A 27,755-nucleotide genomic window follows, 5' to 3' on the forward strand; every position below is an offset into this window, starting at 1 on the left:
TGTATTTAAGAAATTTAATCAATCATCACAGTAAGACATTCAAGCTATAAAAAACATTCTATACAGTGGTTTAAAAAGCGATACCCATCCCTGAAAAGCAACCCATATATACAACGCAGGCCTGATTTTCCTGAAGAGTGCGCTGTGCACAGCATGTGCACAGCTTTGTACAGAAAGGCGAGGCGTCTCAGAGACAGTTTCCCTCGATGCAGCAAACCAGGGTTTGCAAAAATAAATAGATCTTTTCATATATATATATAAGTGATAAATGTTTCAACAAATATACAAAGTGCAAACATAAAAAAGCCCCCATTGGCTGTCGGGGGGTTATTTACATGCTTCAGAAAGAGAGAAGGTGTTCACAGTCTCCTGCAGGGCGGGGTGCGGTGTTCTGTGGTTGTGCAGCAGGCAGGCAGTCCCCTCAGACATCTCCCTGGCTGTCTGGTTGTAAGTGTGGTGACACGCGTGACAATTTCAGAAAGCATTCTTGTTTAGTAAGTCCCACAAAATGTGGGCGCCCAGGGCACGTCTTACAGGGTGGACCTGCCATACATGTTGTTTCAGACTAAGCCCCCCCAGCCCCCGCCAACCACAACTGGCTTGTGAGGGAAATTAATGGCTCGGGGGCATCTGCATAGAAGTGGAAACACCAGTAGTGATCTCGGCTTTGAAGTCGCAATCAAGCCGACCCCCTTTCTTCCGCACACAGTACATCTCCTGCCACAGCCAGACATCCACCTGGGCTCTCCGGCCTGGAAGCCCGAACCAACGGGAACGGAAAGCAGTGCAAAATAGTAATAGAGTGTCGACTTTACACAACATATAACCCTGAACTGAAAAAGTGCAAGGGGCGAGGCTGGGGTCCAGACACTCGCACTGGGACACAGAGAACAGAGCCGCTTCTCGCACAAGGTGGGGTGTCTCAGGCACTTAATACACATTACGGGGGACCGGTGGCTCAGGCTTTCCCTGGGAATGGCTGGGTCTTGGTGAGCGAATGGGGTTCAGCAGGCACCACCCCCTGAGGCCGGATCCAGCTGTGTCAATACCAACACCAGGGGCCCCTCCCCAGCTCGAGGGGAGGGCAAATCCGGCTTGGAAGACCCTAGTTTGATCCTGACCTGGGGCTGGCAGAGCAAGGGCCACCCTGGCCGTCCAGCCAGGCTCGCCAGGCAGAGGTAAACACGTTCAGTCCTGAGTGTGGGGCTCGCGCTGGAGGGGTGGGTAGCACCTGCTCTCAAGCGTTCAAAGCCACTAGGTTTCTCCTGCTCCGTGTCCCTCGGGAGGAGCCCGTCAAGGAGGAGAGAAGGAACCGTCCCCCAGCTGGCCCGCCTTCCTTCTCTTCTCCTTCACATGTAAAGAAAGAAAAAAGCAACCCAAACCCATGTGCGCCGTCAGAAGCCTGTCTGCCTCCCAGACAAATAAATATATAAAACAGAGCTCTGGCGGACAGGCAGACAATGCCGGGGCCACAGCCACCAGCAGTGCTTTTGGCGCCAAGGTCTCAGGAAGGGTTTTGGGGCAGGTCAAGGGTCCAGGGAGAAAGTGTCCTTCCTGCATGTGAGTGACAGGCGGCAGGTTCCGGGGAGGCACGGGACTTGAGGCGCAGCTCACGCCACATCATCCTCCAGGCTGACCATCTGTCTCTGTCAACAAAACAATAAACACCGGAAACGATCAGTCCAACCTCCAGTAAACATGGCCAGAGGCCACCTACGCCTCACTCCCTGTCGGCCCCCCAGACCAGTCCCCCTCATCTCCTGCCTGGACCATCAGTCTGCTCCACCCTGGTCTCTGGCTCGGCTCCCACCTCACTCAGAGCAAAGTCCTGGCGGTGGCCCAGACTCCTGCCCCATCTGCCCCCCACCCTCCCACTCTCCCCAGCTCGCTCCACTCAGGCCACACTGGCAGCCCCCGAGCTCCTCAAATACACCTTTGCACAGGCTGTGCCTTCTGCACACCATGCACTCCCTGCTCAGGGAAGCCTGCGTAACCACCTCACCTGAAGCTGCATCCCCTCCCTCTCACCCCCACAGGCCACTCTGTCCCCCTTCCTGTGATCCCTTCACTTATCCTCTGTCCCCATCCCCTCACTGTGAGAACGCCTGCTGTCTGGGGAGGGCTGGGCCCCTAGGAGGCAGGGTGGACACATAAAACCCTGTGCCCTGCAGGGTCCCGAGCGCGCGCGGCTCACCGAGGGGTAGGTGTAGCCGTCCTGGCTGCGGCAGATGTGGACCTCGTCCTCCGTGGTCTTCTGGTACACGGGGTTGTCAAAGTTGATGCTGTTGATGTTCCTAAGCCTCCAGTTCTTCCAGAGGAGGAAGGTCCCGAAGCACAGGAGGATGAGCAGCGCTGCGGGGGAGGCAGACCGTCACGGGCTGCTCTGCCTTTTTACTTGTAAGCATCTTGGTTTTTTGGGTTTTTTGGGGGGGGAATGAACCTAGGACCTCGTGCATGCTAAGCATGCACCCCACCACTGAGTTATACCCTCCCCCCAAGTGTATTTGTTTTTAATGCTTTGCATTTAAAGCAGTACTTGCCCGTTGTAAAAAAATAATCTATGAACATAACACATATCTAGCTTAAGGACCACTGTGACTGCCTTACCGCCCCCCCACCAAACACCCAACTATTGTCAATTCTTCCAGGTTTGTTCTGTGATTAGTCATGTGAGCTACTACTTCTTCAGAAATGGGACTGTCCTCTACATATGGAGACACAATGCACTCTCTACTTCTATTTGAAGGCATGTGGGGCTGGATCTCTCTTTGCATCATTTGTGGTGGGCCTTGGGGTGATGGTCCCTCTCCCCTCCCTACCTCATCCCTAGGATCCAGGGGACAGCCAAGGGCTCACCCAGCCCGGGAGCGTAAAAGATTCTGGCCAGTGCCCAGAGGGCGGGAGAGACTCAGGCTCAGCTGGGAAGATGCCCGGGGAGGGAGTGGGTGTCACCCTTGGGTGGCCCCAAGGGAGGTGAGAGTCCCACTTGCCAAGCCTGCCAACCCACAGCTGGACAGCTGTTGGGCACCTGTATCTCTGGTCTGTGGATTTCCTCAGAGAAGGAGAAACATGGGTGTGATGCTGACTGAGCCATGACCGATGGGTGAAGGCAGGAAAGCAGATCTCTCTAAACTCCCCCTGCAAGAGGAGCGCTCACCAGGAGGCTCCCATCTCCTGTGTGTCGGTGAGACTGCCTGTCACTCACACAGGCGGCCCTGGCCCAGCCCACTTCCCCCATGTGACACATCAGCTATCCTCACTGTCAGCTCCGGGGGGGGGGGGGCGGGGGGGATTTATTCCTCTCATGGCTGTTGTCCCCAGAGCCCGGAAATGGCCTTGGTACACAGTAGGTGCTCAACTTTATTTGTTAAGTGAAAGCAGCTAGGAAGGGAGGCCCAGTGATGAACAGGACACGCAGCAGGGCCACCCCATTCCTGGAGGTGTGTGGACACAAAAGCTTGCTGGAGAGGGAGGTCATTTTGCAGGAAGTGGGGAACATACAGGGGCGGGGGGCGCACACTCACCAATGGGGAGGACGATGTACAGGGCCCCTGTGCTCCGGGGCCTCTCCTCGTCCAGTTGGCCGGCAGCGTTGCCCAGGGCTGTGCAGGACAAGAGAGAAAGTGAGGGGCGGGAAAACACAGGTGTCGTGTCGCAGCACAAGCAAAGGGAACCCCTGCCACTTCTCAGTGTCCCCAGAAGTTCAAAGGAACCTGAACTTGATCTCTCAGGTTTGAGGTGCCAGGCTGACTTCTACTGGGGCCTTACTTGTTAGTAATCAGGGTTATGGGATTTGGTGTGAATTTAAGAGGGTCCTTTAGCCTCGAGTTACGAGGCACTGGAGAAGGGGCCACTGGTCTCTGAGACTTAAGTCAATCCTGCAGATACACTCCCAGGGCGGGCAAGGTCACTGGTGGAATTTTTCAACCTGCATCTGCATTTGATGACAAGGAGCCTGTACTGGGTGGGGCAGGGGCCACCTTCTGTCCCTGCAATGCTCGGCAATTCCAGTGCCTGGGTTGGGTCACACCAAAGCCCCATAGTCCTCCACTAACTGTCCCCCGATGATAAGAAATATTGGGGGAGGGAGACCTCATTATGTAACCACGTGTGTGCACCTGGGCGGGACGTGAGGGCCTGTGCGAGTGACAGTTTCAAGGCCTCCAAACAGGTGCGTGGGCTGGGAAGACGCACAGCAGCGTCCCGGCCACACGTCACCAGTGAGCATGCCTGGCTCGTCAGTTATACTCAAATCTCCCCAGGGCTTTCCTTCTACCGGCTGGCTGTTACGCGTCCGTGCCTGGAGTTTATACCCAGTTTTACCTTTGTGCATCTTTAAGAAATCTTGTAACAAAAACAATTTAGGGCAGCAGCAGCAGTGTCCTTGAGAAATTCTTCCCTTAAAAGGGCTCCTCTGCCAAATTCCAGTAGCCCTGGGTGGGCCCATCTGGGAACTGGTTTTTTCAAGCAGTGGTCCCCGAGGGAGAAGGGCTCCAGGCCTTCCTCAACCACAGCAGTTCCTGTTTTATCTCCTTAATGGCTGAACAAAGGACTCAGCTACTCTGAGGGCAAAAAAAGGTCTGAAACTTGCTGATGTGCCTTTTTATCTCCCCCCCCCCCCCGCCAGAAAAGTCTGAGCTCCATTTCCGGGCTGCTGAAAACTCAGGTCGGGCGCCCTCTGCTGGACAAGGCGGAGAATGGCAGTCTCCCCTTAATTCAGAGCCCAGCTCTGACCTCCAACTGGGGAGGTAGATCATGACCTTGAGGGCAGGCTGACAAGATGAGAGGGAGGGACTCACCTCAGGCACAAAATGTAAAGGGGTCCCCCAAAACTCAGTAATTAGTAACATTTTAATGCATTATTTTAATTAATGCCAACACCTCAAAGAACAAAATATCAAAGTTTTTAGGAAGACAGGATCTGATTGCACACTTGCAAAATCCTGCCTCATTGGGACCCTGGCCTCCAGCAGACTTATTTACAAGAATAGGTGTTTGGCCCCACCGGACATAGTTGGACAATTTGATTTTTTTTTTCAATATTGCATTAAAATACTATTTGCGTCTTGGGTTTTTTGAGTGACTCCCTTTGATGCTGCCCCAGGGAGTGAGTGCCTGGCTGCCTCACACTAGTCCTGGCCCTGTTGGGCAGATACCTGGGGCAGCCAATGGGCCTTGATCACATTTCAGACTCCCAGGCCCCTCACCTGGGGACTTTGGGACCGGGCCCTTCACACGCGGTAGCCCGTGTGATCTTCACTATTACAGGGAGGTGGGCAGGCACTGTTACTGGCCCCGCTTTATGGGAAGGGAAACTTAGGCTTCAAAAGTGCACAGGCCATGCCAGAGACAGTCAGCACGGAACCAAGACTAGATCCATGCTGTCTCTTCACCGAGATGCTTGTAGTCCCCTCCAGATGAACCAGGGCCAGGGTGGTCCCAGGCTTTACCTTGGTGGGTCATCGTCACCAACTCGGCCGTGGTGAGCTCAGGGCTGGCTGTGCGCTGCGGCCCCTTGGCTGTCGAGCCGACCCTCGGCCTGACTGTGGAGGACAGCCAGGTGGTCACTGCAGGTTCAGTCTCTGAAAGAAGAAACATTTCCTGAGTGCCCCGTGGCCTGAGCATCCCTCACATAGCTGTGCTGCTGATGACAACGGATAGGAAGCAAGTGCCCTCGGCCACATAGAAATACCTGAAAAGAAATGAAGTGAAGATACAAACCCACTGATATCTATGTTATTACATTCCATGTGGTTGTTCAAAAAGGAGATCCGTAAGCGTTACAGATACACTGGCCCCAAATGGAGACTCTCTGAGGATGAGAAGAATTAAAGGGGGGCCACTTTCCCCCTCAATGTCCGGGTCTAAAATCAGTCTCGACCCCAGAGAGAACTGGGCGTCAAAGGTGTACTGAGTCCAGGCACAGTGCTGACACGCCCAGTGCTTGAGAAAGGCAAACTGGTGGCCTGACAACTGCCTCCTGGGGCCCTGCCCTCCCACTTGACAGAGGAGCAAAGAGCGGCTCCGGCTCCGGAAGGTCTGGCCGCAGGGCCAACAGGCAAGGGTGGTGCCCCCACCTGTGAGGCAGCTCCGCATGTCCTTGGCTAGCAGCATGCCGTCGGGGCAGGCACAGGTGAACTTGGGCGAGCGCGGGTTGATCTGCGGGGCCGGCAGACACAGGTACTGGCAGCCACCGTTGTGGAGGGCGGTCCTCTCACACCAGTTCACCCCTGAGGTGAGAAGGCAGGGTGAGAACGAGGTCAGAAAATTCGAGAAAATTCCAGAGCACTGGCAGGGAAGTGGAGGTGGGGGCGGCCACCCCATCTTTACCTCTCGGCTGCGTGAGGTTGTGGAAAAGGACAATGTCCTCCGGAGACAACAGGTTTTCTGCCATCAGATTAATGTCTGAGCCTGTGAGGCGGTTGGCACTGAAAATGGCTTCGTTGATAATATCCGTCCAAAATACTTTATCCTACACGGGCAAGAAGGAAGATGACAGATCCCATCAAACATGGGGCTGGGACATAGACCGCTGTCTCCCCACCCCCAGAGCTCTGGGGTTCTCTAGGGAACAAACAGTGCTAGGTGCTAGCTTCATTTTTTTCTTTAAAAATTTTTTAATTGTATAAAATACACATAAGGTAAACTGTACCACATTAACCATTTTTAAGTGCCCACTTCTGTGGCATTAAGTACATCCACATTGTTGTGCAACCATCCAGCTCTGAAACTTTCCCGTCTCCCCAAACTGAAACTCTGTCCCCAAGAAACGCTGACTCCCCACCCGCTCCCCCAGCCCCAGGCCCCACTATCTACTTCCTGTCTCTGAATCTGTCTCCTCTGGGGACCACCTATGAGTGGAATCATGCAGTATTTTGTCTTTTTGCGTCTGGCTTATTCACTGAGCACTCAAGGTCCATCCACACTGTAGCACATGTCAGAATTCCCTTCCCTTTAAGGCTGAGCAGTGTGCTGTTGTGTGGATGGACCACATTTTGTTTATCTGCTCATCTGCTGCTGGGCCCTGGGGTAGCTTACACTGCTTGGCTTTTGGGACTCATGCTGCGTGAACCTGGGTGCGCAAATACAGTTGACCCTTGGACAACATGGGTTTGAGCTGCAAGGGTCCACTTATACACAGATCTTTTTTTTTCAGTAGCAAACGCTACAGTCAGACACAGTTCCTGGGTGGTTGACTCCATGGATGTGGATACCGACACACGGTGGATGTAGGGGGCCGACTGTAAGTTATACTCGGATTTCCCACCGTGCAGAGGGTCAGTGCTTCCGACCCCACGTTGTTATGGGTCAACTGTACAGCAATGTTCTTTAGTTTCCCCACGGGGGCCATTAGGGCCAGATAACCCCTCGTGGTGGTGCTGAGCGGCATCCTGGCCTCTGCCTGCCGGATGCTGGCAGTGACCCCACCCCACCTGGTGACAACCACAAAGTCCTCTGGCCGGTGACATGGCCTCCCATTGAGAACTGCCGCTTTAGACCTTTCAAGACTCTTGGTGAGGAGAAGATGGAAATACTTCCAGGTCTAAGACCTCTTCGTGTTCCTGGGCAGTTTTCTGGCTCAGGCTTGGCGACAACGGCTAGGCCTTGTGCGTCGGCCCAGCAGCACGAGCGCCCGTGTGCCAGCGGCGCTCAGTCAGCGGCGCCTGGCGTGAATTCCTGCAGGCGTGGACGCCCCCAGCCCTCACCTCAAAGATGGCCAAGGAGAAGGGATGTGCGAGCTTCTTCTTGTCTTCCAGGACGGTCCTCCGGTTCCCCCCATTGACATCGATGCTGGAGATGGAGTGGAGCTTGGAGTCGACCCAGTAGAGGCGGCCACCAGAAAGATCTAGAACCGCAGTGAGGGGCGGGGGTTAAAGAGAGGTCACACACAGTGCCGGGGTAGGGGGAGGCCCTGGGGCATAGGCAGCCTGCTCTCTGCAGGAAGGCGCCTGCAAAGGACCCGGCAGAGGCATGCGCAGAAAAGCCGCTTGGACTAGGCCCCTCCACGTGAGCCTGAGCTGCAGGTGGTGTGCGGAGGGAGGGCAGCTGAGTTCCAGGGTGAAAACCTCAGGGATCCATCTCTCCTCTGCAGACACTGCCCGACCACCAGGACCACGGTCCCACCAGCTTACCCAGGGCGATGCCATTGGGCCACTGGATGTCCTCCGTCACCAGCGAGTAAATGTCCACGCCATTCAGGCCCCCCTTCTTGATCTTGGCAGGGGTTCCCCAGTCCGTCCAGTACATGAAGCTGGTGGGAGAGTGGGGAGGACGTCAGGGAAGGAGGCTCCAGCCTGCCCAGAAGAGCCCCTTTCCCCGGACACAGCCAGGCTAGACTCCCAGTCAGTCCTGGGGAGACCTGGACCCCAGTTCTTTCTGCTCCTCCGAATGTGCTGACTCCAGGCCCACAGCCTGGGGAGACCTAGCAGGATTTTAGGACCTTCAACAAAGGGAGGTTTTTCATTCCAATTTCAGAGCCTGGAAATCTGCTCCCTGAGCACTGTTTTCTGAGGGCTTTTATTTATAATTTTTAAATTTTCTGTAATTTTGCTTTGCTTTTCAAATATATGTATATTTCAAATAATATATTTTTCAAATTATACATTTTTCAAATATATATAATTTCAAATATATATATTTGAAAACATACATATAACTGTGGTAAAACAGACAAATTTATTGTCTAATCATTGTTAAGTGCACAGCTCAGTGGCATTAAACGCATTTACATTGTTGTACCATCACCTCCGCCATCCATCTCCAGAATTTTCTCATCTTCCCAAACTGAAACTGTCCCCATGAAACACTGACTCCCCAGCCCTGGCCCCCGCCATCTTACTTCCAGTCTCTGTGACTCTGACTCCTCTGGGGACCTCATGTAAGAGCAGTAACACACTATTTCTCTTTTCTGTGACTGACTGACTTCACTTAGCATACTGTCCTTAAGGTACACTGAGTTGTAGTGAGAGTCCGAATTTCTTTTTAAGGCTGAATAAAGTTCCACTGTGTGCGCACACCACATTTTGTCTCTCGAATCCCCTGCAGACGGACACTGGCATTGCTTCCACCTCTTGGCTATTGTGAATGGTGCTGCTGTGACCACAGGTGTACAAATTATCTGTTCCCATCCCTGTTGTTAATTCTTTCGGATCTCCAAGGGCTTTTAAACCTCCGAGGAGATGCTCAGACTGACTCACAAACAGCCAAATACAAATTAAAACTATAGTGGAATACACCCTCCCCATCACGATGGCCAAGGTAGAAAACCTGATGGTGAGAATGTGGGGAAACAGGCCCTCGGGTGCACCTCTGGTGGGAGGGTCAGTTTTACAGTGATTTTTGGAAAGACAATTTGATGCCCTATGTATGCACATGAACTCAGTCCTAGTGATCCAACTTCTAGGATGTTATCCTGCAAATAAACTGTAAAAGACTCACGTTCAAAGGTACTCATGGCTACTCTATGTGAGGTAGGAGGAAAAAAACCTAAATTTCCATGTGCTGGATAACAGTTAAATAAATCACGGTCCATCCGTTGGGCAGAGAATGAACCCCATGGGCCAAGTGAGAGAGCCATGTGGAGGAGAGAGTTTCATGGTGCGCTGCTAACTGGGGAATAAGAAATAACAAGAACAGAGCACACGAGGGCGTGAGCACAGGTATGTAAGTGGAGCGTCTGGGAGGGGCTCTCCCCTGGCAGTTGGGTGGACTGGGTGTCCCTCCAGCAGGTGAGATGCGCGCCTGCCAGGCCCACCTCACCCTGGGGTCTGTCTAATCTGAGCTGTGGACATCACACAGCCTAGCGTGCCTTCGCCAACATTTTCTCCCTGAGGCCAGATGTTCCCTTTTCTCTAATGATTGCAGCCGGAACGGGCTGCCCGTCCTGGGGCGGTGAGAGTCCAGCTGAGAGGTGCTGTGGGGGCAGGTGTGGTCTGACAAGTGCCAGGTATGTGGGACGGAGGCCATGCTTTCTACCAACTCCCCTTGCAAAAGTGGTCAGTTGGGGGGGGATGGGGGGTATAGCTCAGTGGTGGAGCGCATACTTACCATGTATGAGGTCCTGGGTTCGATCCCCATACCTCCCTTAATAAATACATAAACAAACCCAATTTCCCCACACACCAAAAAAGAGGGTCAGTTGGCTATCACTGGACAAGAGGCTTCTTACATCTCTCTCGTTCCGTTTTCGTGTAGGATGCTTTACCGTATAATATGATATCAGAATTTAAATTTCTAACAAGTATTCATTCCTACTATCAATTTAAATCAGTACTTCATTTCTGATTTTGGATTCTATTCCATCGGGCAGGGCTTTTCAGGATCTGATTCCACGTCAGGTGACACAGCACACATGGCGAGCATCCACCTTCAGGGTCCCCAAAGGGCGGGTGGGGAGGCCCACATTCTCCGCCCTGTTCTCTCTGACAGCACGAGCATCCCAGGGCTCGGGACAGCCCCCAGCCAGCTCAAATATTCCGCCACCTGGAGCCCTAACCTGGTTCATGAACCCCACCCACCTGCTGAGAATACCCACCCGTGGACGGGATCCACCGCGATGGCGCGGGGTTTGGAGCCTTTCTCCTGGAATAGCGTCTTCCTCTTCACACCCTTGGTGTCGGCAACGGAGACAGTGCCCAGGATGGAGTCGGTCCAGTATATGTTGCTGTGGATCCAATCCACCGCCAGCCCGTCGGGGGCCTGGAGATCCTCGCCGATGACAGTGTCATAGGAGGAGAAGCTGGGGGCTCTGTCGATCTGGGCGCTGAGAGGGGAGGTGGAGGAGGAAGAGTGTCAGCACCAGGGGCCTTCAGTCCACGAGGCACTGGGGCTGCACGCAGGGCCCAGGCTCACCTGTAGATCTTCCTGTGGGACAGGTCAGACCAGTAGATTCTGTTGCTGGCCACCTCCGTGTCCAGGGCAACCACGTTCCTCAGGTTGGGGATGAGGCTGGTGTACTCACTGCGGTCCAGAGTCATCTTCCTCACCTCGTGACGGTTGGTGAAGAAGAGGTACGCGATGGTGCCTGGGGAGCCAGGAATGGTGCTCAGGGCAATGGAAGGGACCCCAGCCCCGGATGTCACCCTGCAGGGTCTGGGTGAATCAGCAGAGACACCCAGGACACCCGCCTCATATATGAACCATCACCTGGGTTCTGACGCAGACCCAGGAGGGCGGCCCTCCCAGGGCTTCCTGATTCCTAGACATGGGAAATGGCTCACATCAAATGCAGACCAACCAGCCCACACCCCCACCAGCTCCTTTAATAGGGTCTCACACTCTGGCCCACTATCCACCTGCCCTAGTCACCCCAGGGCCAGGTGCTGGGCAACCAGGGCCAGCCCTCAGCCCCAGAGCCTCTAAAATTATTCAAACTAGCCAGTCTGAAGTCTGTTTACCCCACCTCATCTGTTCCTTCTCACAGAAACCACAATAAAGACTCTTGCCCTCACTCCTTCTGCCTCCTGATTGTTCCCAGTGCTTCCCCGGGTGGCCCCCATGGCGGGCTATGCCTCCTCCCCTGGGATCTGTGCATAACAAACTGTCTTTTCAATGGCACTCATGTCTTAGCCTCACCATAGCTGAATGATAGTAAAACCTAAAACCTAAAACCTAAAAACCTAAGTGATAGTAAAACCTAAAAGAATAGTAAAACCTAGAAATGCCTAGGCTCTAGCATTTTACATTTTAGAACATAAAGGTGAAAAATGACAAATGTATACAGAGTGATTCCTAAGGGTGGAGAATTCTGCTCAGTGCTTTTCCTACCACTTTCCCTGTTTGATCTTCACACTCCTAAGAGGAAGGCGCTGTAGTCAACCCCGCTTACAGATGAGAGGATTAAAGCTCAGAGAGGGGGAGTGACTTGGCCAAGGTCACACAGCTAGTGAGTGGCAGAGCTGGGATTTGAACCAGGGCCACTCTGAGTGTGGGGGCTGTGCTGTGACCATGACACCAATATTCACCAACACACTGAGCCTTCTGCAACGGACCCGGCTCAGAATGTCCCTTCCCATGACACCATCTCAGCCGCGGGGATGGCATCTATAGAGACACTGACCCTACAAAACGGGAGGAAAGTGAAATCTCAAAGACTGGAGGGCTTCACGCAGGGGGATGTGACAGAGCAAGGCCAAAGAGCCATCCAAGCGGCAACAGGGGAGAAAGGCTTAAAGGCTGAGAGACCCTTGGGGAAACAGCTCTAAAACATTTCTGCAAAAGTGGCCCTCGTTGGAATCACACAGCAAGGGTAGAACGTGACACGAGACAAAGGATGCTGCGGTGACCTGTCAGCCCCACCAGGACAGCTATGCCTCCAAAAACATGGGACACCTTGACTTAGGTGCTTCTAAGAATTAGTGCAGGGTTGCAGTCCTAACCGAAACTTCAGGTAAGAGACACTCAACAATTTCTACTATGTGGTCTTACTATGAACTATTATATTTTGATCTCTTTTCAACGGATTTTCTTTTTTTTTCTTTATGGTATAAGTTCCTTTTGCTGGAGTGGGTGGGAGCTATTTGGGCCATGGCTTTCCATCTCTTGTCCCCTAAAGTCCCCGGGAGGACTGAGGGCTGCAAACTGTCCCCCATGGGGTTGACCTGAGTCTTCAGAGAAGCCAGACACATTTGGGCAGCCCCGCAGCAAGCCCGATTCCTAACAGGGCTGGGGGCTCACCTGCCAGAGGTCTAGGGAGCAAATGGTCTACCCCCAGGTCATTGCAGTCGGTGCAAAGTTCAGATGATGAAATTCCCCCACGTTTGTTTTCTGCTTGGCCAGGCCAGCCCCTCCCGCTGCCTTCCTGCACTCACCCACAGCCTTGCAGGCCTTGGTGAGGGGCTCCAGCTGGAAGCCCTCCTCACACTGGCACTTGTAGCTGCCCTCCAGGTTCACGCAGATCTGGCTGCAGGCGTCGGGATCCTGACACTCATCAATATCTGTGAGTTGGGACAGAGAGAGATCTGGGGTGTCTTCCCCACAGGGCGTGGATAGAGCCATGGGCTCCAACCAGAAGCCACGCCTCCCAGTGGCAAATGGGGGACAGCCCACCACCTCTGGGGAAGACCTCCAGGGCCGGGGACTTGGTGACTATCAGGTTCAGGAACAAAATCTTGGAAACAGCCAAGTGTTGTCTCTAACCATGACCCTGACCTCACCATTCACCTCAAAGTACAGCCAACAGGGCAAAGCTACGTCGGCTGAGATTTGTTTCTTAATTATGAATCCCAAAAGGCAAACAGCACATGCTCCCCAAGGGCCAAGCCTGTGACAGTTGGCCCGTGCACCTGGCACCTCGTTAAAGCCCTGCTATCAGCCCTGAGGGGAGGACCACACCCACACCCACACCCACTTAACAGAAGGGAAAACTGAGGCAGAGGGCTTGACCAACATCCAGGGAAAGGACCGGGCCTAAGGAATCACCTTCACATCTGTGCTTGTCCACCAGCTGGAAGCCCTCAGGACACAGGCACTCGTAGCCAATCTTGAGGTCATTGCAGATGTGGGAGCAGCCGCCCTTGTTGTCCAGACACTCATTGGTCCCTGCATCGGACAGGGGATGGGGGTTGGTCACACTCTGGCCCCCAGCCCCCTCCCCCGCCAGCCTGTGCTCTTTCACCATCTCCATCACAACCCCCACAAAGACTTTGAGGCTCATGAAGTACCATGGCTCCATGGTAGCTACAGTCGCATGCGACGCCATGGATGAACCACGAGGTCATTACAGTGAGTGAAATAAGTCGGGTACAGAAGGACAAAAGCTGTATTCTTCCACCGTGAGGTCCCTAGAGGAGTCAGATCCATAGAGACAGAAGGTAGGACTGCGGATACGGAGGCTGGGGGAGGGGGTTGGGGGGGTCAGTGTTTAATGGGGACAGAGCCTCAGTTTTGCAAGATGAAACAGTCCTGGAGATGGATGATGGTGATGGTTGCACAACAATGTGAATAAATGTTAACACAACTGAACTGTAGACTTAAAAAATGGTTAAGATGGTAAATTATGTTTATTTTACCACAATTAAAAATTTTTTAATTATAAAAAATAAAAGCCAAAAAAATCAAAAGAAAAAAGTTTTTAAAAAAAGCCACATACCACTTACTATAGTTACATATATTAACTTATTTAATCCTCCTTACAACCCTAAAGGCAAGGGAACTCTAGCTGGGGAAACTGGGGCATGGCCGGGTTAAATGACTTTCCCAGGATCACAGCGCTGAACTCAAAACCAGGGCGCTCAGCTCCAGAATCCATGCTCCGACCCTCTACATTGGGCACCGGCCAAAGCCAGCCCGCCCCCTGCTCTGGCACAGGCCCACAGCTAAGATTGGTTTTGACATTTTAAGAGAGTTGAAAAGAATAAATAAAAATCAAAAGAAAAGTGATATTTCATGCCACATCAGAGTTTTTTGAAATTCAAGTTTCTGTGTCTGTACTGAAGTTTCCCGGTAAGGAACTCGGCCCCCAGCAGTCATGCGCACATGTGTGCGTTTGTATGGCTGCTTTCCTGCTACACGGCCAAGCTGAACAGCTGTGACAGGGGCCGTATGGCCCGAAAAGTCCAAAATAGTTACCCAGCCCTGCCGAGACAACAAGCATCACATCGGCCGATGCCCAGGAGCCCTGGGAGGTGTGGGCAGCTGTTCTTCCATGTTATGGCTGTGAAAACTGAGGCGTAGAGGCCAATCCACTTATTCCCCCTCCCCCACCACGTCCCTCTCACCCCAGAGCCACAGCACTCACGGGCCTGGGTCCCACCCCGGGGCTCACCGCACTCCTTGAGGGGCTCATCTGACCAGTCCCGGCAGTCCCGGACCGAGTTGCACACTTTGTCCAAGGAGATGCACTCGCCGCTCTGGCACTTGAACTTGCTGGGCCCTTCACACAAAGTCACTACGAGAGCCACAGAGGAGGGTCAGGTGCTTCTGGGCGCCAGGAGCCGGCCTAGTGCTCTTTATTATATGACAGTTCATTCATGCAAGAGCAGATGCAAATGCATTTGCTAATGAAACAGAAGAATGACTGAACACCCGTGAAGCTTCCACCTAGCTTAAGAATTAGAATGACACCAAGGGCAGGGGCTGGGAAAGTCCAGGCCCACTGCCTGTTTGTTTAAATAAAGTTTTATTGGCACACAGCCCTGCCCACTGGTTTACATACAGTCAGTGGCGGTTTGCACACTGTAATAGCAGAGTTGAGTAATTGTAACTGAGACTATGGCCAGAAAAGCCAAAAATACTATCTGGCCTTTTATGGAGCCCTGACCTAGCCTATGACAGTGGTCTTTGCCATCCCGCCCCACTACCCCTCTTAGCAGAAGTAATGATGATCCTGAATTTGGGGGTTACCATTTCCTTATTTTTTCATTAATAGTTCTATCAAACAGTTATAAATGAGTAATAAATTGTTGAATTTTGCTTGGTTTTGAGCCTTATATAAAAACTGTATCTAGTCACCTCCTGCAGCTTGCTCCTTGCTGCCAACCCCAAGGTTATGAGGTTGGCCTGTGCTGCAGCTGGGGGCTGTGGCCTCATCTTCTCAGCTGTATGATATTCCACTGTGCAACTACATCCTCCATTTTAAAATTATTTCCATATACCCCTGTTCATAGGAGCACTGTTCACAATGGCCCAGGGGTGGAAGCAACCCAAGCGTCCATCGACAGATGAATGGATAAACAAAATGTGGTCCAGCAATACAATAAAATATTATTCAGCCTTAAAAAAGAAGGAAATTCTAACACATGCTACTAAATAGATGCACACTGAAGACATTATGCTAAGTGCAAGAAACTAGTCACAAAAGACAAACACTGTGTGGTTTCACTTACATGAGGTCCCTAGAGGAGTCAGATTCCTGGAGACAGAAAGTAGGATGGTGGGTGCTGGGGGCTGAGGGAGGGGGCTGGGGACTGAGTGTTTAATGGGGACAGAGTCTCAATTTGGGAAGATGAAAAGAGTACTGGGGATGGATGGTGGTGATGGCTGTACAACCGGTGAATGTACTTAGCACAACTGAACTGTACCCATAAAAATGGTTAAGACGGTAAGTTTTATATGTATTTTACCACAATTAAAAAATTTTTTAAATCTTTTTAAAATTGAATTATAGTTGATTTATAATGTGTTTCTAGTACAGCATAGTGATTCAGGTATACATATAAATATATATTCCTTTTCATATTCTTTTCCATTACAGTTTATCACAAGATATTAACATAGTTCCCTGTGCTGTACAGTAGGACTTTGTTGTTTATCTATTTTACATATAGTCGTTTGTATCTGCTAATCCCAAACTCCTGATTTATCCCTACCCCACTAAAATTTCTTTGAAATTAATTCTACTGCTGATGAAGATTTGGGTTGCTTCCAGTGATTTGCTGTTAGGAGAGGGCTGCCCTGCACGGTCCCGAGCCTGTCTCCCAGGGCCCAGGGGCAAGTTTTTCGTGGCATCATTCCCAGGAACTGCTATCTTGTAAATTCAGGGAAGTGCTTTACACAGAATGGTCCTGTGCAGGTATTTCCGAGCTCAAGTTCATCAGCTCTGTACTCTGGCACCTCATGAAACCTCACAGTCCCTGAAGTAGGTGCTTTAGTTTTGCACATTTTTCAGATAAGCAGCAGTAAGGCTCAGGGAGGTCAAATAACTTGCTGCAGGACACACAGCCGGTGCGAAGCCGACCCAGGAGGCTCCCCCCTTGTCTGGGATGCAGTGGGCTTGTGCCCCAACGCCACCCCACAGCCCAGGAGCTCACCGTTGATGCAGCCCAGCTCGTCGCTCAGGTCCTTACAGTCATACTCCCTGTCGCACTGCCGGCTGCCATGGATGCAGGCCCCGTCCGAGCACTGGAACTCGTCGGGCCGGCAGGTGGCCTTGGCTGGGAAAGGCAGAGCCAAGTGTGGAAAGTAAGAAGGTGGGTAGGAAAGCACCCTAACCCAACCATTAAGTTTTCTTAAGACTTCTCCCCAGTCTGTCCTACGCATGTTTCAAAACAGGACACTTCATTAAAAAAGTAGGTCAACCTGAGAGGCCATTCTCAGCAGAAAAGCAATGGTGTGATCCCAGTTGAGACAGAGGCTGGCCAGGTACGTTCTGATAAATCAGATCAATACCACCGAGTGTAATACAGCCATTCAAGCGAACATAAAAACTTTCTGAGCTGACACTACCTGAACATGATGACATTGACATCACAGTGAAATCTTGGAGAATGCATGTGGGTCACTGGGATAGGGCAATTCGAGCCATGATCCAGAACTTGACCTCAAACAGAGTTTGCTGCTTTACGCAAATTTATGCTTATAGGTTTCCCGTGGGTTATTATACTTCACAATAAAAATGTTTACAATTTGAAATTTTGATTTCAGGATATCTGTGAAAAGCGATAATAAATCTATGGGCAGAATGATTCCTCCCTTCACCTTCTAAAAAACATGTTAACTTTTAGAGCTCTTTATTTTTAAGTGGGTACTGGCTGTGCTGAGCCCTATGTAAAGAAGGATCCTGTTCTTCACCCATGTGTGTATCGTTGCATTAAAGGCTCATGAGTTATGGAGAGTCAGTGAGCTTGTCTTCAGTTTTAGACCTGATCACATAAAATACAAACAGCTGAAGACTTTGTTTTCTAATTTTTAAAAAAATTTGAGGGAATTAGTTTTGTTTATTTACTTATTTTGCTTTAACGGGGGTACTGAGAAGTGAACCCAGGACTTTGTGCATGGTAAGTATGCGCTCTACCACTGAGCTATACCCTCCCTCCAATTGTTTTTAAAAGGTGACATTTAAAAAAGTCTACACAGCAGGTAGGGGGCTATAAACTAACCATGTGTGGCTATTTAACTTTCAACAAATTAAAATGAAATAAACCTAAGAATTCCATTCTTCAGTGACACCAGCGATTCTGGCTAGCGCTCGTGCATCACGGGAAGTTCTACCAGGTGGCACTGGTCTCTAACCAAAGCCCATGAAGGCCAACACCACTGCCTCACCTACAGGGGAGGAGACCCCAGCACAGTGAGGCTAAGTCCTTGGCCAAGCATCACACAGCCAGGCCAGGAGCCCAGGATCTGTCTGGACCAAAATAATACTGCAGGCTGTAGTTTGCTCCCCTGGCCAGAAGAGATTAACTGATGGTGGGGTGGGCACAGCTCAGTGGTAGAGTGCCTGCTTAGTGTGCAGGATGTCCTGGGTTCAATCCCCAGTACCTCTGTTATGAATGAATGAATGAATGAATAGAATCATATACTGCAAAAAAAAATACAAATAAAAAGTATCCTTTGGAGGATGGCTTGACTGCCATGTGATCAGAAAGACTGGAAGAAACAGGAAATGGGACTGACTTTCTTGCTGTGTGATTGGAAATTGTTTAACCACCTAAAGGCACTGTCCCTTTGCCCTACCTGGGGGAGCCCAGGGACAATTGTGGGGCCCCGCCCGGCACCCCTACCACAGTTCTCCTCGTCAGACTTGTCCTTGCAGTCAGGATCACCGTCGCAGTGCCAGCTGGAGTGGATGCATTCACCGCTGCGGCAGTGGAACTCGAGGGCCGAGCAGGGGTGGTCGTCCTCTGAGGTGGCGGATGTGTTGCAGCCCCCGCAGCGCTCTGGCCACTCGTCCGAGCCATCCTCGCACTCAGGTTCGCCGTCGCAAGCCCACAGCTCGGGGATGCAGGTGGAGCTGTTGCACTGGAAGCTGGCAGGGCCGCAGGTGGGCGGCGGACAGGATGCCTCGTCCGAGCCGTCCAGGCAGTCCAGGTCCGAGTCACAGACGAACTTGAGGGTGATGCACTTTCCGTCGTGGCAGCGGAACTCGCCCTCAGAGCACGTCTTGGGGGCTGCAGGGACAAACAGGACATGACAGCTTGGTCACCGGGGAGCCCCTGCCTCCCGACACCAGCCCATTGCACAGACGGGGACCCTGAGCAGGGGAGAGGCCAGAGCCCAGGGAGTGGACTCGGGGGTCGTGGTCAGGCGCCCTAGACTCAGAACCACTGCCCTGGCCAGACGCCCGCCCAGCTTCTGGGTCCCCTCTGTGCCTCAGTTTCCTCCCCGTTCATGCCTCAAGGCACTGCTGTGGGACTGAGGAGTAAAGCTCTCAGGTTGGGCTGGGCACACAGGAAGCACTATCTAAGTTTGCACAGGGAACTGTATTTAGTATCTTGTAATAAACTAAGGAAAATGGAAAATAATACAAAAATAATATATGTATAACTGAATCACTTTGCTGTACACCAGAAATTAACACATTATAAATTAACCATACTTCAATTTTTAAAAAACAGCTGGGGAAAAAAGTTTGCTCTTGAGGGCTGGGTATAGCTCAGGGGTAGAGCCCACGCCGTGGTCCAATCGCCAGTACCTTCATTAAAAAAAATAAAAAATGAAACACTTAAAAAAGTTTGTTGTTATTATTTGATTTTTTTTTAAATTTATAATGATACTGGATTTTTTTAGAGGTATAATTGACTTACAGTGCTATGTTATTTTCAGGTGCAGAACACAGTGATTCAATATTTTTATGTATTACAAAATGATCACCACTATAAGTCTAGTTACCACGTGTTACCATACAAAGTTATTACAACATTATCGGCTATATTCTCCATGGTGTGCCTTACATCCCTGTGACTTATTTATTTGACAGCAGAATGTTGGTACCTATTAATCGCCCTCACCTATTTCACTCAAGCTCCAATCCGCCAGATTCGCCAGTATTAAAGAGCCAAAAAAGAAGAGTGAGGTGATGGAGGTGTTAACTAACCCACTGAGGTAATTGTGGTAATCATTTCACAATATATATGTGTACCAAATCATCACATTGTATACTCTGAACTCACATGATGTTATCTATCAATTATATCTCAACAAACCTGGAAGGAAAAAAAAGTGCCTGGAAAAGAACACCAATCCATTTATTTTTTAAATTAAAAAAAATTTTGGGGGGGTGGGATTAGGTTTATTTATTTATTTTTAAAAGAGGCACTGACGATTGAACCCAGGACCTCATGCATGCTAAGCACACACTCTACCACTGAACTATCTCCTCCCTTCCCATTCCCTTTAATTTTAAAATGTTCCCCAGGGAGTTGTTTTATCACTAACCAAGGTCAGATGTACATTCCTAACGTAAAGGTAAGTAAACACTTTTTTTGTTTTTAAGACTCTCTTAGGGGTTTTCATATTTTGTGAACTTGAAGATTTGATATGATCATAGTTATTTAAAATTTTCCCAGGGTTTCTTTTTTTAAACCCTTACTTTATTAAAAAAAAATACACAATTGAAAAAGAAATTAGAAATAATTAATAAAATCAAAGAGCTAAGACAGAACCAGCTGCAAAGTGCCTTCTCCTCTGAAACTCTCAGCCTTGTTTCTTCAAGGAACCCTCAGCTTAGGGAACAAACTCCGACCTTGGACTGGAACCCAGTCAGGTCACTTGGATGCGGGCAGGGCCCTGAGGCCACCAGGGAAGGGACCTCACTTACGACAGCCTTCCTCATCCGAGCCGTTTTCGCAGTCCACCTGCCCGTCACATCTCCAGAATCCAGGAATGCAGCGGTTGACCTGGCCTCCACAGCTGAAGTCCCCCACTTTGCAGGTGACAGACACTGTGCAAGAAACAGGATTGAGCCTTAGCACCAGAGGAAAGACCAATCTGCCTCACCAGTCCCAGCTTTGCAGAGGAAAGACCCAGAGTTTTCTGAAAGGGCTTGCTGAGCCCATCTTTCTGGGTCAAAATAAAGGACATTTAATGAAGATTGTTAAAAAAAATTAGATGCTAGGTGCTGCAAAGGTTTTGGAATGAGATAGAGGTGGTGGTTGCACAGCACTGTGAATGTGTTAATACAATTGAACAGGTCGCTTTATTTTTTGGCATTTTTTTAAACTGAAATATAGTTGATTTACAGTGTGTTAGTTTCACAGCCTAAATGTCCATCGACAAATGACTTGATAAAGATGTGGTAGATTTATAAAATGGAATACTATTCAGCCATAAAAACAACAACATAACGCCATTTGCAGCAACATGGATGTCCCTGGATAATGTCATTCTAAGTGAAGTAAGCCAGAAAGAGAAAGAAAAATACCATATGAGGTCGCTCATATGTGGAATCTACAAAAAAAAAGAACATAAATACAAAACAGAAACAGACTCATAGACATAGAATACAAACTTGTGGTTGCCAAGGGGGAGAAGGGTGGGGAGGGACAGACTGGGAGTTCAAAATTTGTAGATACTGACAGGCATATGCAGAATAGATAAACAAGTTTATATTGTATAGCACAGGGAAATATTTACAAGATCTTGTGGTAGTTCACAGTGAAAAAGAATGTGACAATGAATATATGTATGTTCATGTATAATTGAAAAATTGTGCTCTACACTGGAATTAGACACAACATTATAAAATGACTATAATTCAATAAAAAATGTTTAAAAAAAAATAAAGAAAAAAACCAAAACAAAACAATGTGTTAGTTTCAGGCATACAGCAAGTGATTTAGTTTTTTATATATGTGTGTATATATATATATGTCTTTTTCAGATTCTATTCTATTGTAGGTTATTATAAAATATTGATTATAGTTCCCTGCACTATACAATGGGTCCTCGTTGTTTATCTATTTTATATACAGTAGTGTGTATCTGTTAATACCAAACTCTTAATTTATCCCTCACCCATCCCACCAACTGGTCATTTTAAAATGGTTAATTTTGTGTTATGTGAATTTCACCTCAATTTTTTAAAAAGAGCCGTTAAAAGAAAGTCACAGTAACAAGGTCCTACTGTGTAGCACAGGGAACTATATTCAATACCTTGTAATAATCTATAATGAAAAAAAGTGAAAAAGAATACATATATAATTGATCACTGTGCTGTACACCAGAAACTAACACAACATTGTAAATCGACTATACTTCAATTAAAAAAAAGGAAAGAAAGTTCCAGTAATATCTCCTCTCCCCAACTCTCAATTCATGGCCGAATACATCAATATGACTATGGTCAATTTCCACCTCATCTGTCACCCGCTGTCTTCAAAATGTTTAGGAGACATTTCACGCCCACAGGGGACTCACTGCACGTCTCCTGGGACTCATCGGAGCCGTCCTGACACTCAGTGGTCCCATCGCAAACCCATCTGTAGGAGATGCATTTCCCATCTCGGCACTGGAACTCGTTTCTCCCACATCTGTCTTCCACTGAGAGAGAAGGAAAGCAGAATGAAGGATCAGTGCCAGGATCCAAAACTGACCACGCTCCCTGTGTCTATTTCCTGCTAACTGAAGAATGAAACAGAAATACAATCCTATTCTAGCAGTCAGGTTTCCCAAGAAATGAAACTCACAACAAGCTAAATTTCATGAACCACAAGTATCTGGAGGGGCAAAGAATACATCCAAAAGAGGGAGGGAGTTAGCTCAGTGGTAGAGTGCCTGCCTAGCAAGCACAAGGTACTAAGTTCAATCCCTAGTACCTCCACTCAAATAATAAGTAAATAAGTAAACCTAATTACTTCCTCCCCTAAAAAAAAAAAAAAAAAGGGAAAAAAGAATACACCCATTTCTCCATTTTTGGGAGGCGAGAAATCCTCTAGCTCCTAATGATTTAGGTGGTGACTCGGAAGTCGACATTTATCACAACTCACAGAACTCTTCATTTAATCTCTATCCATTTTATAGTAGGTCAATTACCCCTCAATTTAAAAAGAAAACAAACTCTGGGTTTTTCAAAGTTCAAGCCTAATGCTCACGCCAGAGGTTAGGAAACCAGTCAGGAGATATTAGGAGATATATAAGGAGGGGCCACAAGGAGGCCAGAGGTGATAGAAATACAAAGAGTGTTTGGAAGCATCGACAGAACTTGGTAACTGAGTTGCAAGGAGGCCAGGTGGGAGGTGGCCACCGTGAAGAGACCAGGGAACAAGGAGAACGGTAGAAGAGACAGGAGACAAGGGAAGGGAGAAGCGAATGCGCTGAGCTCTGGAATCTGCTGCTTTTGGGACACAGACTGATAGAGACACGCAAATCAAAACTACAGTGCTAGGGGAGGGTCGAGCTCGGTGGTAGAGCGCCTGCTTAGCATGTGTGACGTCCTGGGTTCAATCCCCAGTGCCTCCATTAAATAAACAACAACAACAACAACAAAAACTACTGGTCAGAATGGTCATCATTAAAAAGTCCACAAACAAGTAATGCTGGAGAGGGTGTGGAGAAAAGGGAGGCCTCCTACACTATTGGTGGGAATGTAATTTGATGCAGCCCCTGTGGAAAACAATATGGAGATTCCTTAAAAAAAACTAAAGTTACCATGTGATCCAGTAATCCCACTACTGGACACATTTGGAGAAAACTTTGACTTGAAAAGATATGTGCACCCCAATGTTCATTACAGCACAATTTTTGGGGGGGGAGGTAATTAGGTTTTATTTATTTATTTATTTAAAGGAGGTACTGGGGATCAAAACCATGACGTCATGCATGCTAAGCATGCTCTTTACCACTGAGCTATATACCCTACCCCCTGTGGCAGCACTATTTACAATAGCCAAGACATGGAAGCAACCTAAATGTCTATCTACAGATGAATGGATAAAGAAGATGTGGTGTACACACGTACACACACACACACACACACACACACACACACACACACAGTGGAATACTACTCAGCCATAAAAAGAATGCCATTCGCAACATGGATGGACCTAGAGATGATCATACTAAGTGAAGTAAGCCAGAAAGAGAAAGACAAATACCATATGATATTACTTATAATTGGAATCTAAAAGAATGACACACATGAACTTATTTACAAAACAGAGACAGATTCACAGGCATAGAAAACAAATGTATGGTTACAAAAGGGAAAGAGAGGGAGGGATAAATTAGGAGTTTGGGATTAGCAGATACAAACTACTATATATAAAACAGATAAGCAGCAAGGTCCCACTGTATAGCAAAGGGAACAATATCCGATATCTTATAATATCCTGTAATGAGACAGACTATGAAGAAGAATAAAAAATTAAAAAAAAAAAAAAAGAACACAAACTGACAAATGCATTGCCCAGCTACGGGTCCAAACAGGATATCTCCCTCAGAGATGAGTCTACAATACACCCCACACCCTACACCTCACTGACTCACAGCCGAATTTTGATCATGCCTGAAAAAGGAAATGACTCATTTTCTGTTGCTGGCACACAGGGTGGGCAAAAAGCAATCGAAATTCCAGGACTCTCAGAAAAAAGTCAAAAAGGAAGTTCAGGCAAGGGGCATTCACAATAAGGATCCCGGGGGAACTTCTGTCATTCTGTCTCCCATTGAGGAGACCGCAGCTTCGGGTACCACTAATCCACTTGGCAACAGGACCCATTTTACCAATGAAATGTGCCACCAGGAAGATGAGAAATATTCGTGATCTCTTTAAAGAGGGATAAGGAACAATAACCCCTTTCCCTGGACAACAAGCCTTCCCCTGGCAACAGTTATTCAAGTATTTGCTTGTCACAGATGGCTGAAGATCTCAGCAGCAGGAAGACCCCACCACTACCTATTTCTATCTGAACAGGTCATGCAACAGCTGGCCAACAGCCCCAGATGGATTTTACTGTTACAGACAGCGGTCTGCTGGGAAATAAGTCCCATGGCCCTGCTTGTGGGGGTGGGGATGAGGACCAGAGAGCACCAAGGGACAACACATCAGATGGGTGTCCCCACAGCAGGCAAATGGACAGAACTAGCCCTGTTTCAAATACCACAGCCCAAAGAAACCACACGTCTTTCTGGCTTCCTTCCTGTTCCAGGAGCAAGGGTTGGGTTTTTCCTGTCAGTCTCATTTGAATTTCAGCCAAGGCAAACAGAGTTCCCCATCCCCTCTCTCCTCATGCTGGAGTTGCCTCAAACCACAGAAGCATCACCCTGCCCTATCCAAATCTCTAAACTCTAGCCCTTAGATCTCTCTGGTCACGAGTGACAAGTCAGGAACAAGGTTATCGAAACACAAAGAGGAATGCACATTTCTGCTTTTTCTCCAGCACACAAATGAGGTGGTAAATGCTTTCGATGTTTTATTTCCGCAGCTACTGAAGATCATAGTTGTTCAGGGAAATCAAATTCATCCACAGAATCACTTCCTTGAGAAAAGAACTGGCCGGAGCTAACACAGCAGAAAATGAATGAGAAATCTGTTGATCAGTGCTCTTTTTCAAAAGAGGTGACACCAAGGTACTTTCCGCAGGGGTGATCTCTATGGTAGATTTTGTTGCCTGCTCCTTTGGGGAGGGGTACCCTGTTTCTGTTACTGTTCCCTCCTGGCTACTTCCACAGTGTCTTAGCAACACACGGTCACTTGCTTGACAGTGGGGCAGAGTGTGAACGCTGTTAACATACTTAATACTGAAGATAAGTGGGCACCAAAGCACCAAGCAAAAAAAGCATCTAGAATTGGATCTTATCAGAGGACGAACCCTACAGAGAGAAGGAACACCCTGGAAAAACAGAATGACGCACATATTTCCCCTGAAAGCTCTGCAGTCTCAAACAACACTCTCCCCATCTTTTGCCAGTGTTGCCCTGGAAGAAAAATATGCCTGGCAATGAACAATGAATCCCCTTGGGGCATGTTGCTAAAGCAGACACAATTCTCAGCAGGATCACCCAGATAGGAGAGTTTGGGTGTGTCCCTAGCTAATTTGATACCCGCCCCGCCCCCCCCGCCCCCCCAACTGATTTTGATCTGGCTAAGGGAAACTATGCAATTAAGATTCCAACTACTTCAATTCCCAAAGGAAACAAGAAATTCCGGCCCCGAGGGCAAACTGGAGTAGCCAGGGCTGCTACAAACATACATCATTAACATCAGAGAAGTTACCCGGTAAATGCCAGCTCTCAGGAGTCTGGGGAATGCATCTGGACTCAGAGCTTCCTTGAGAACCGAAATACATCAGATTCTCAACCACAGCGAAAGAGGAAACTAAAGTAAGCAACACATCTTGCCCAAGACTTCATTGCCATTATTTCCTCCTCAGGAAGGAGTGGAGCAGTGTGTGAAATACAGGTTGATCAAGTGCTTCTTGACCAAGCCAAGCTCCCTCCTTTTCACACAACTGGGCGGCCGAATTATTACACTAATCCCCTGCCATGTGGCTGCAACCTCCCTTCCTCTACTCCTAGAGGAAACTGATGTGTCACAAGTACTGATTCCAAGAGTTCAAAGGTCTCTGCTCAAAGCCACTTCCCTGCCAATAAAAAAAAGCTTCCTGCATCCGGTTAATCAAACAATCCCAATTCTTATCTAGGCCTAGCTGGTTGTAAGTAGGAAAGAACCATTACTCTATTATCCTGGGCGAGGTCAAACGCCTCTGGCAGGCAATGGATAACTCAGGATCGCGCACCAACTACCCAAGAGAAATTTAGACAAATCTAAATTTCAAACCCCCTAAAACGAAAGGTCGTTTTGTGGGGAGCTGCACAGAACACATTTAGCGCCTCTGAACAAACAAGGCAACCCCGAGGGGTTCATCAGTCCCTGAAGGTCTCCGTGAAGTGCCCTTCGCGTCCGATCGAGGGCCAGGAATTTGTGAGGCAACGGTTCAGCCTGGGAAGGAATCGAGGCCTTGAGGATGGCCTAGGGACATGACTGCGAACTTGTCCCGGGCGGGCGGAGTGCGGGCGACCCCGATGGCAAAGTGGGGACGAAGGCCTCGCCACAAGAGCACGGAGGAAACCGAGGCCTTCGCTGAGGGGGCCCAGGCGCTGGGCGGGGGCCTCGTCCATGCTCGCGGTGAGTCTCCAGAGGCCCAGGACGTGTGGCCTCTTTTGTGACAGGAGCCTGGAACGGACGGGAGGAATCTCCTTCTACCTCACGAAGAACGAGGTGCGGCGTGAGTCGTGAGCCAGCCCCGCCCCGCGCCGCGCGCGCCTCCGCAGCCACAGCGTCCTATTGGCCAAGGGGAGTGGCTCGAGGCTCGCCTGTTCGAATAGCGCCCAATGGGAGCTCGGGGGAGGGCCCACGAGAAAGAAGGCGGGGCTGGAGGCGGTGGCCTCTGGCGGAAGCGTGGTGCGCGGTCCGTGGTGGGCTCGTTCTGCTCAGCTCCGGGAGCTAGCAGCGCCCTCCGGCAGCACACAGCCAACTTGGCCGCCGCCGTAACCCTTGCCGGTGAATCTGCGCGAGGAAGCGCCCTCAGGGACCTCCAGGCTGAGCAGCCTGGTTTCGGGTCATTCTCACCCCTGAAATAACTCTAGCAGGGGGTCCCAACCCCCGGGGCTGAAGGTCCGCTTGCCCCGCTCTAATAAGTCTCCATTGGGTGGTGACTTGTGGGGAAAGCCGCACCCCGTTTCCTCTGACTCTCCTAGACCCTCCAAACACTCGCGCGCCCCTCAGTGCTCCCTCCAGCCATTTGGGAGGGACTACGTGCGATTTTCCCACAAGTCACCCAAGGATGGAGTGATTTTTTTTTCGTTCTCTCTCCCCCAGAATTACCAAGGGGGATCCCCGAGTTGGGGGCTCACCCCTACCCCGCACGGGCTTCTGGAGCCAGCCTTACCTGCAGCCGACCCCGCAGCGAGGAACAGGGCAACGGCCCAGCGCAGCCCCCAGCCCGCGGGCCTCATGCTCTCAGCCTCCGCCTGCAACGCCCCGGCCCGGGCTGCTATCCGCTGTGTCCGCTCTGGTAACCCGGGCGTCGCGCGGCCCGGACGCGACTGCACGCGGGGCCCCAGTCATTTGCAGCATTTCAATGTGAGGTTTCTCGCGG

At 49.7% G+C, this 27,755-nt stretch overlaps 1 protein-coding gene across 3 annotated transcripts; it reads right to left on the reverse strand.

The window, feature by feature from the left end:
* Nucleotides 1-27,755, reverse strand: LDLR (low density lipoprotein receptor). 3 transcript variants are annotated; one of them, XM_010978313.3, is made up of 18 exons: nucleotides 27,546-27,755; nucleotides 22,075-22,197; nucleotides 20,477-20,599; nucleotides 18,441-18,827; nucleotides 16,749-16,871; nucleotides 14,765-14,887; nucleotides 13,420-13,539; nucleotides 12,810-12,935; nucleotides 10,852-11,023; nucleotides 10,535-10,762; nucleotides 8,133-8,251; nucleotides 7,707-7,846; nucleotides 6,331-6,472; nucleotides 6,078-6,230; nucleotides 5,451-5,582; nucleotides 3,525-3,602; nucleotides 2,195-2,352; nucleotides 1-1,646 (listed from the first exon to the last, which is right to left on the reverse strand). In XM_010978313.3, exons 1-18 carry the CDS (start codon nucleotides 27,610-27,612, stop codon nucleotides 1,611-1,613), a joined length of 2,550 nt encoding a protein of 849 aa, XP_010976615.1. In that variant the 5' UTR covers nucleotides 27,613-27,755; the 3' UTR covers nucleotides 1-1,610. The 3 variants fall into 3 exon arrangements, with proteins under 3 accessions (XP_010976615.1, XP_064336301.1, XP_010976616.1); XM_064480231.1 differs by lacking the exon at nucleotides 27,546-27,755 and adding an exon at nucleotides 25,871-26,434; XM_010978314.3 differs by lacking the exon at nucleotides 22,075-22,197.

Source organism: Camelus dromedarius, chromosome 27 (genome assembly GCF_036321535.1).
Source record: "Camelus dromedarius isolate mCamDro1 chromosome 27, mCamDro1.pat, whole genome shotgun sequence".
Lineage (NCBI taxonomy): Eukaryota > Metazoa > Chordata > Mammalia > Artiodactyla > Camelidae > Camelus > Camelus dromedarius.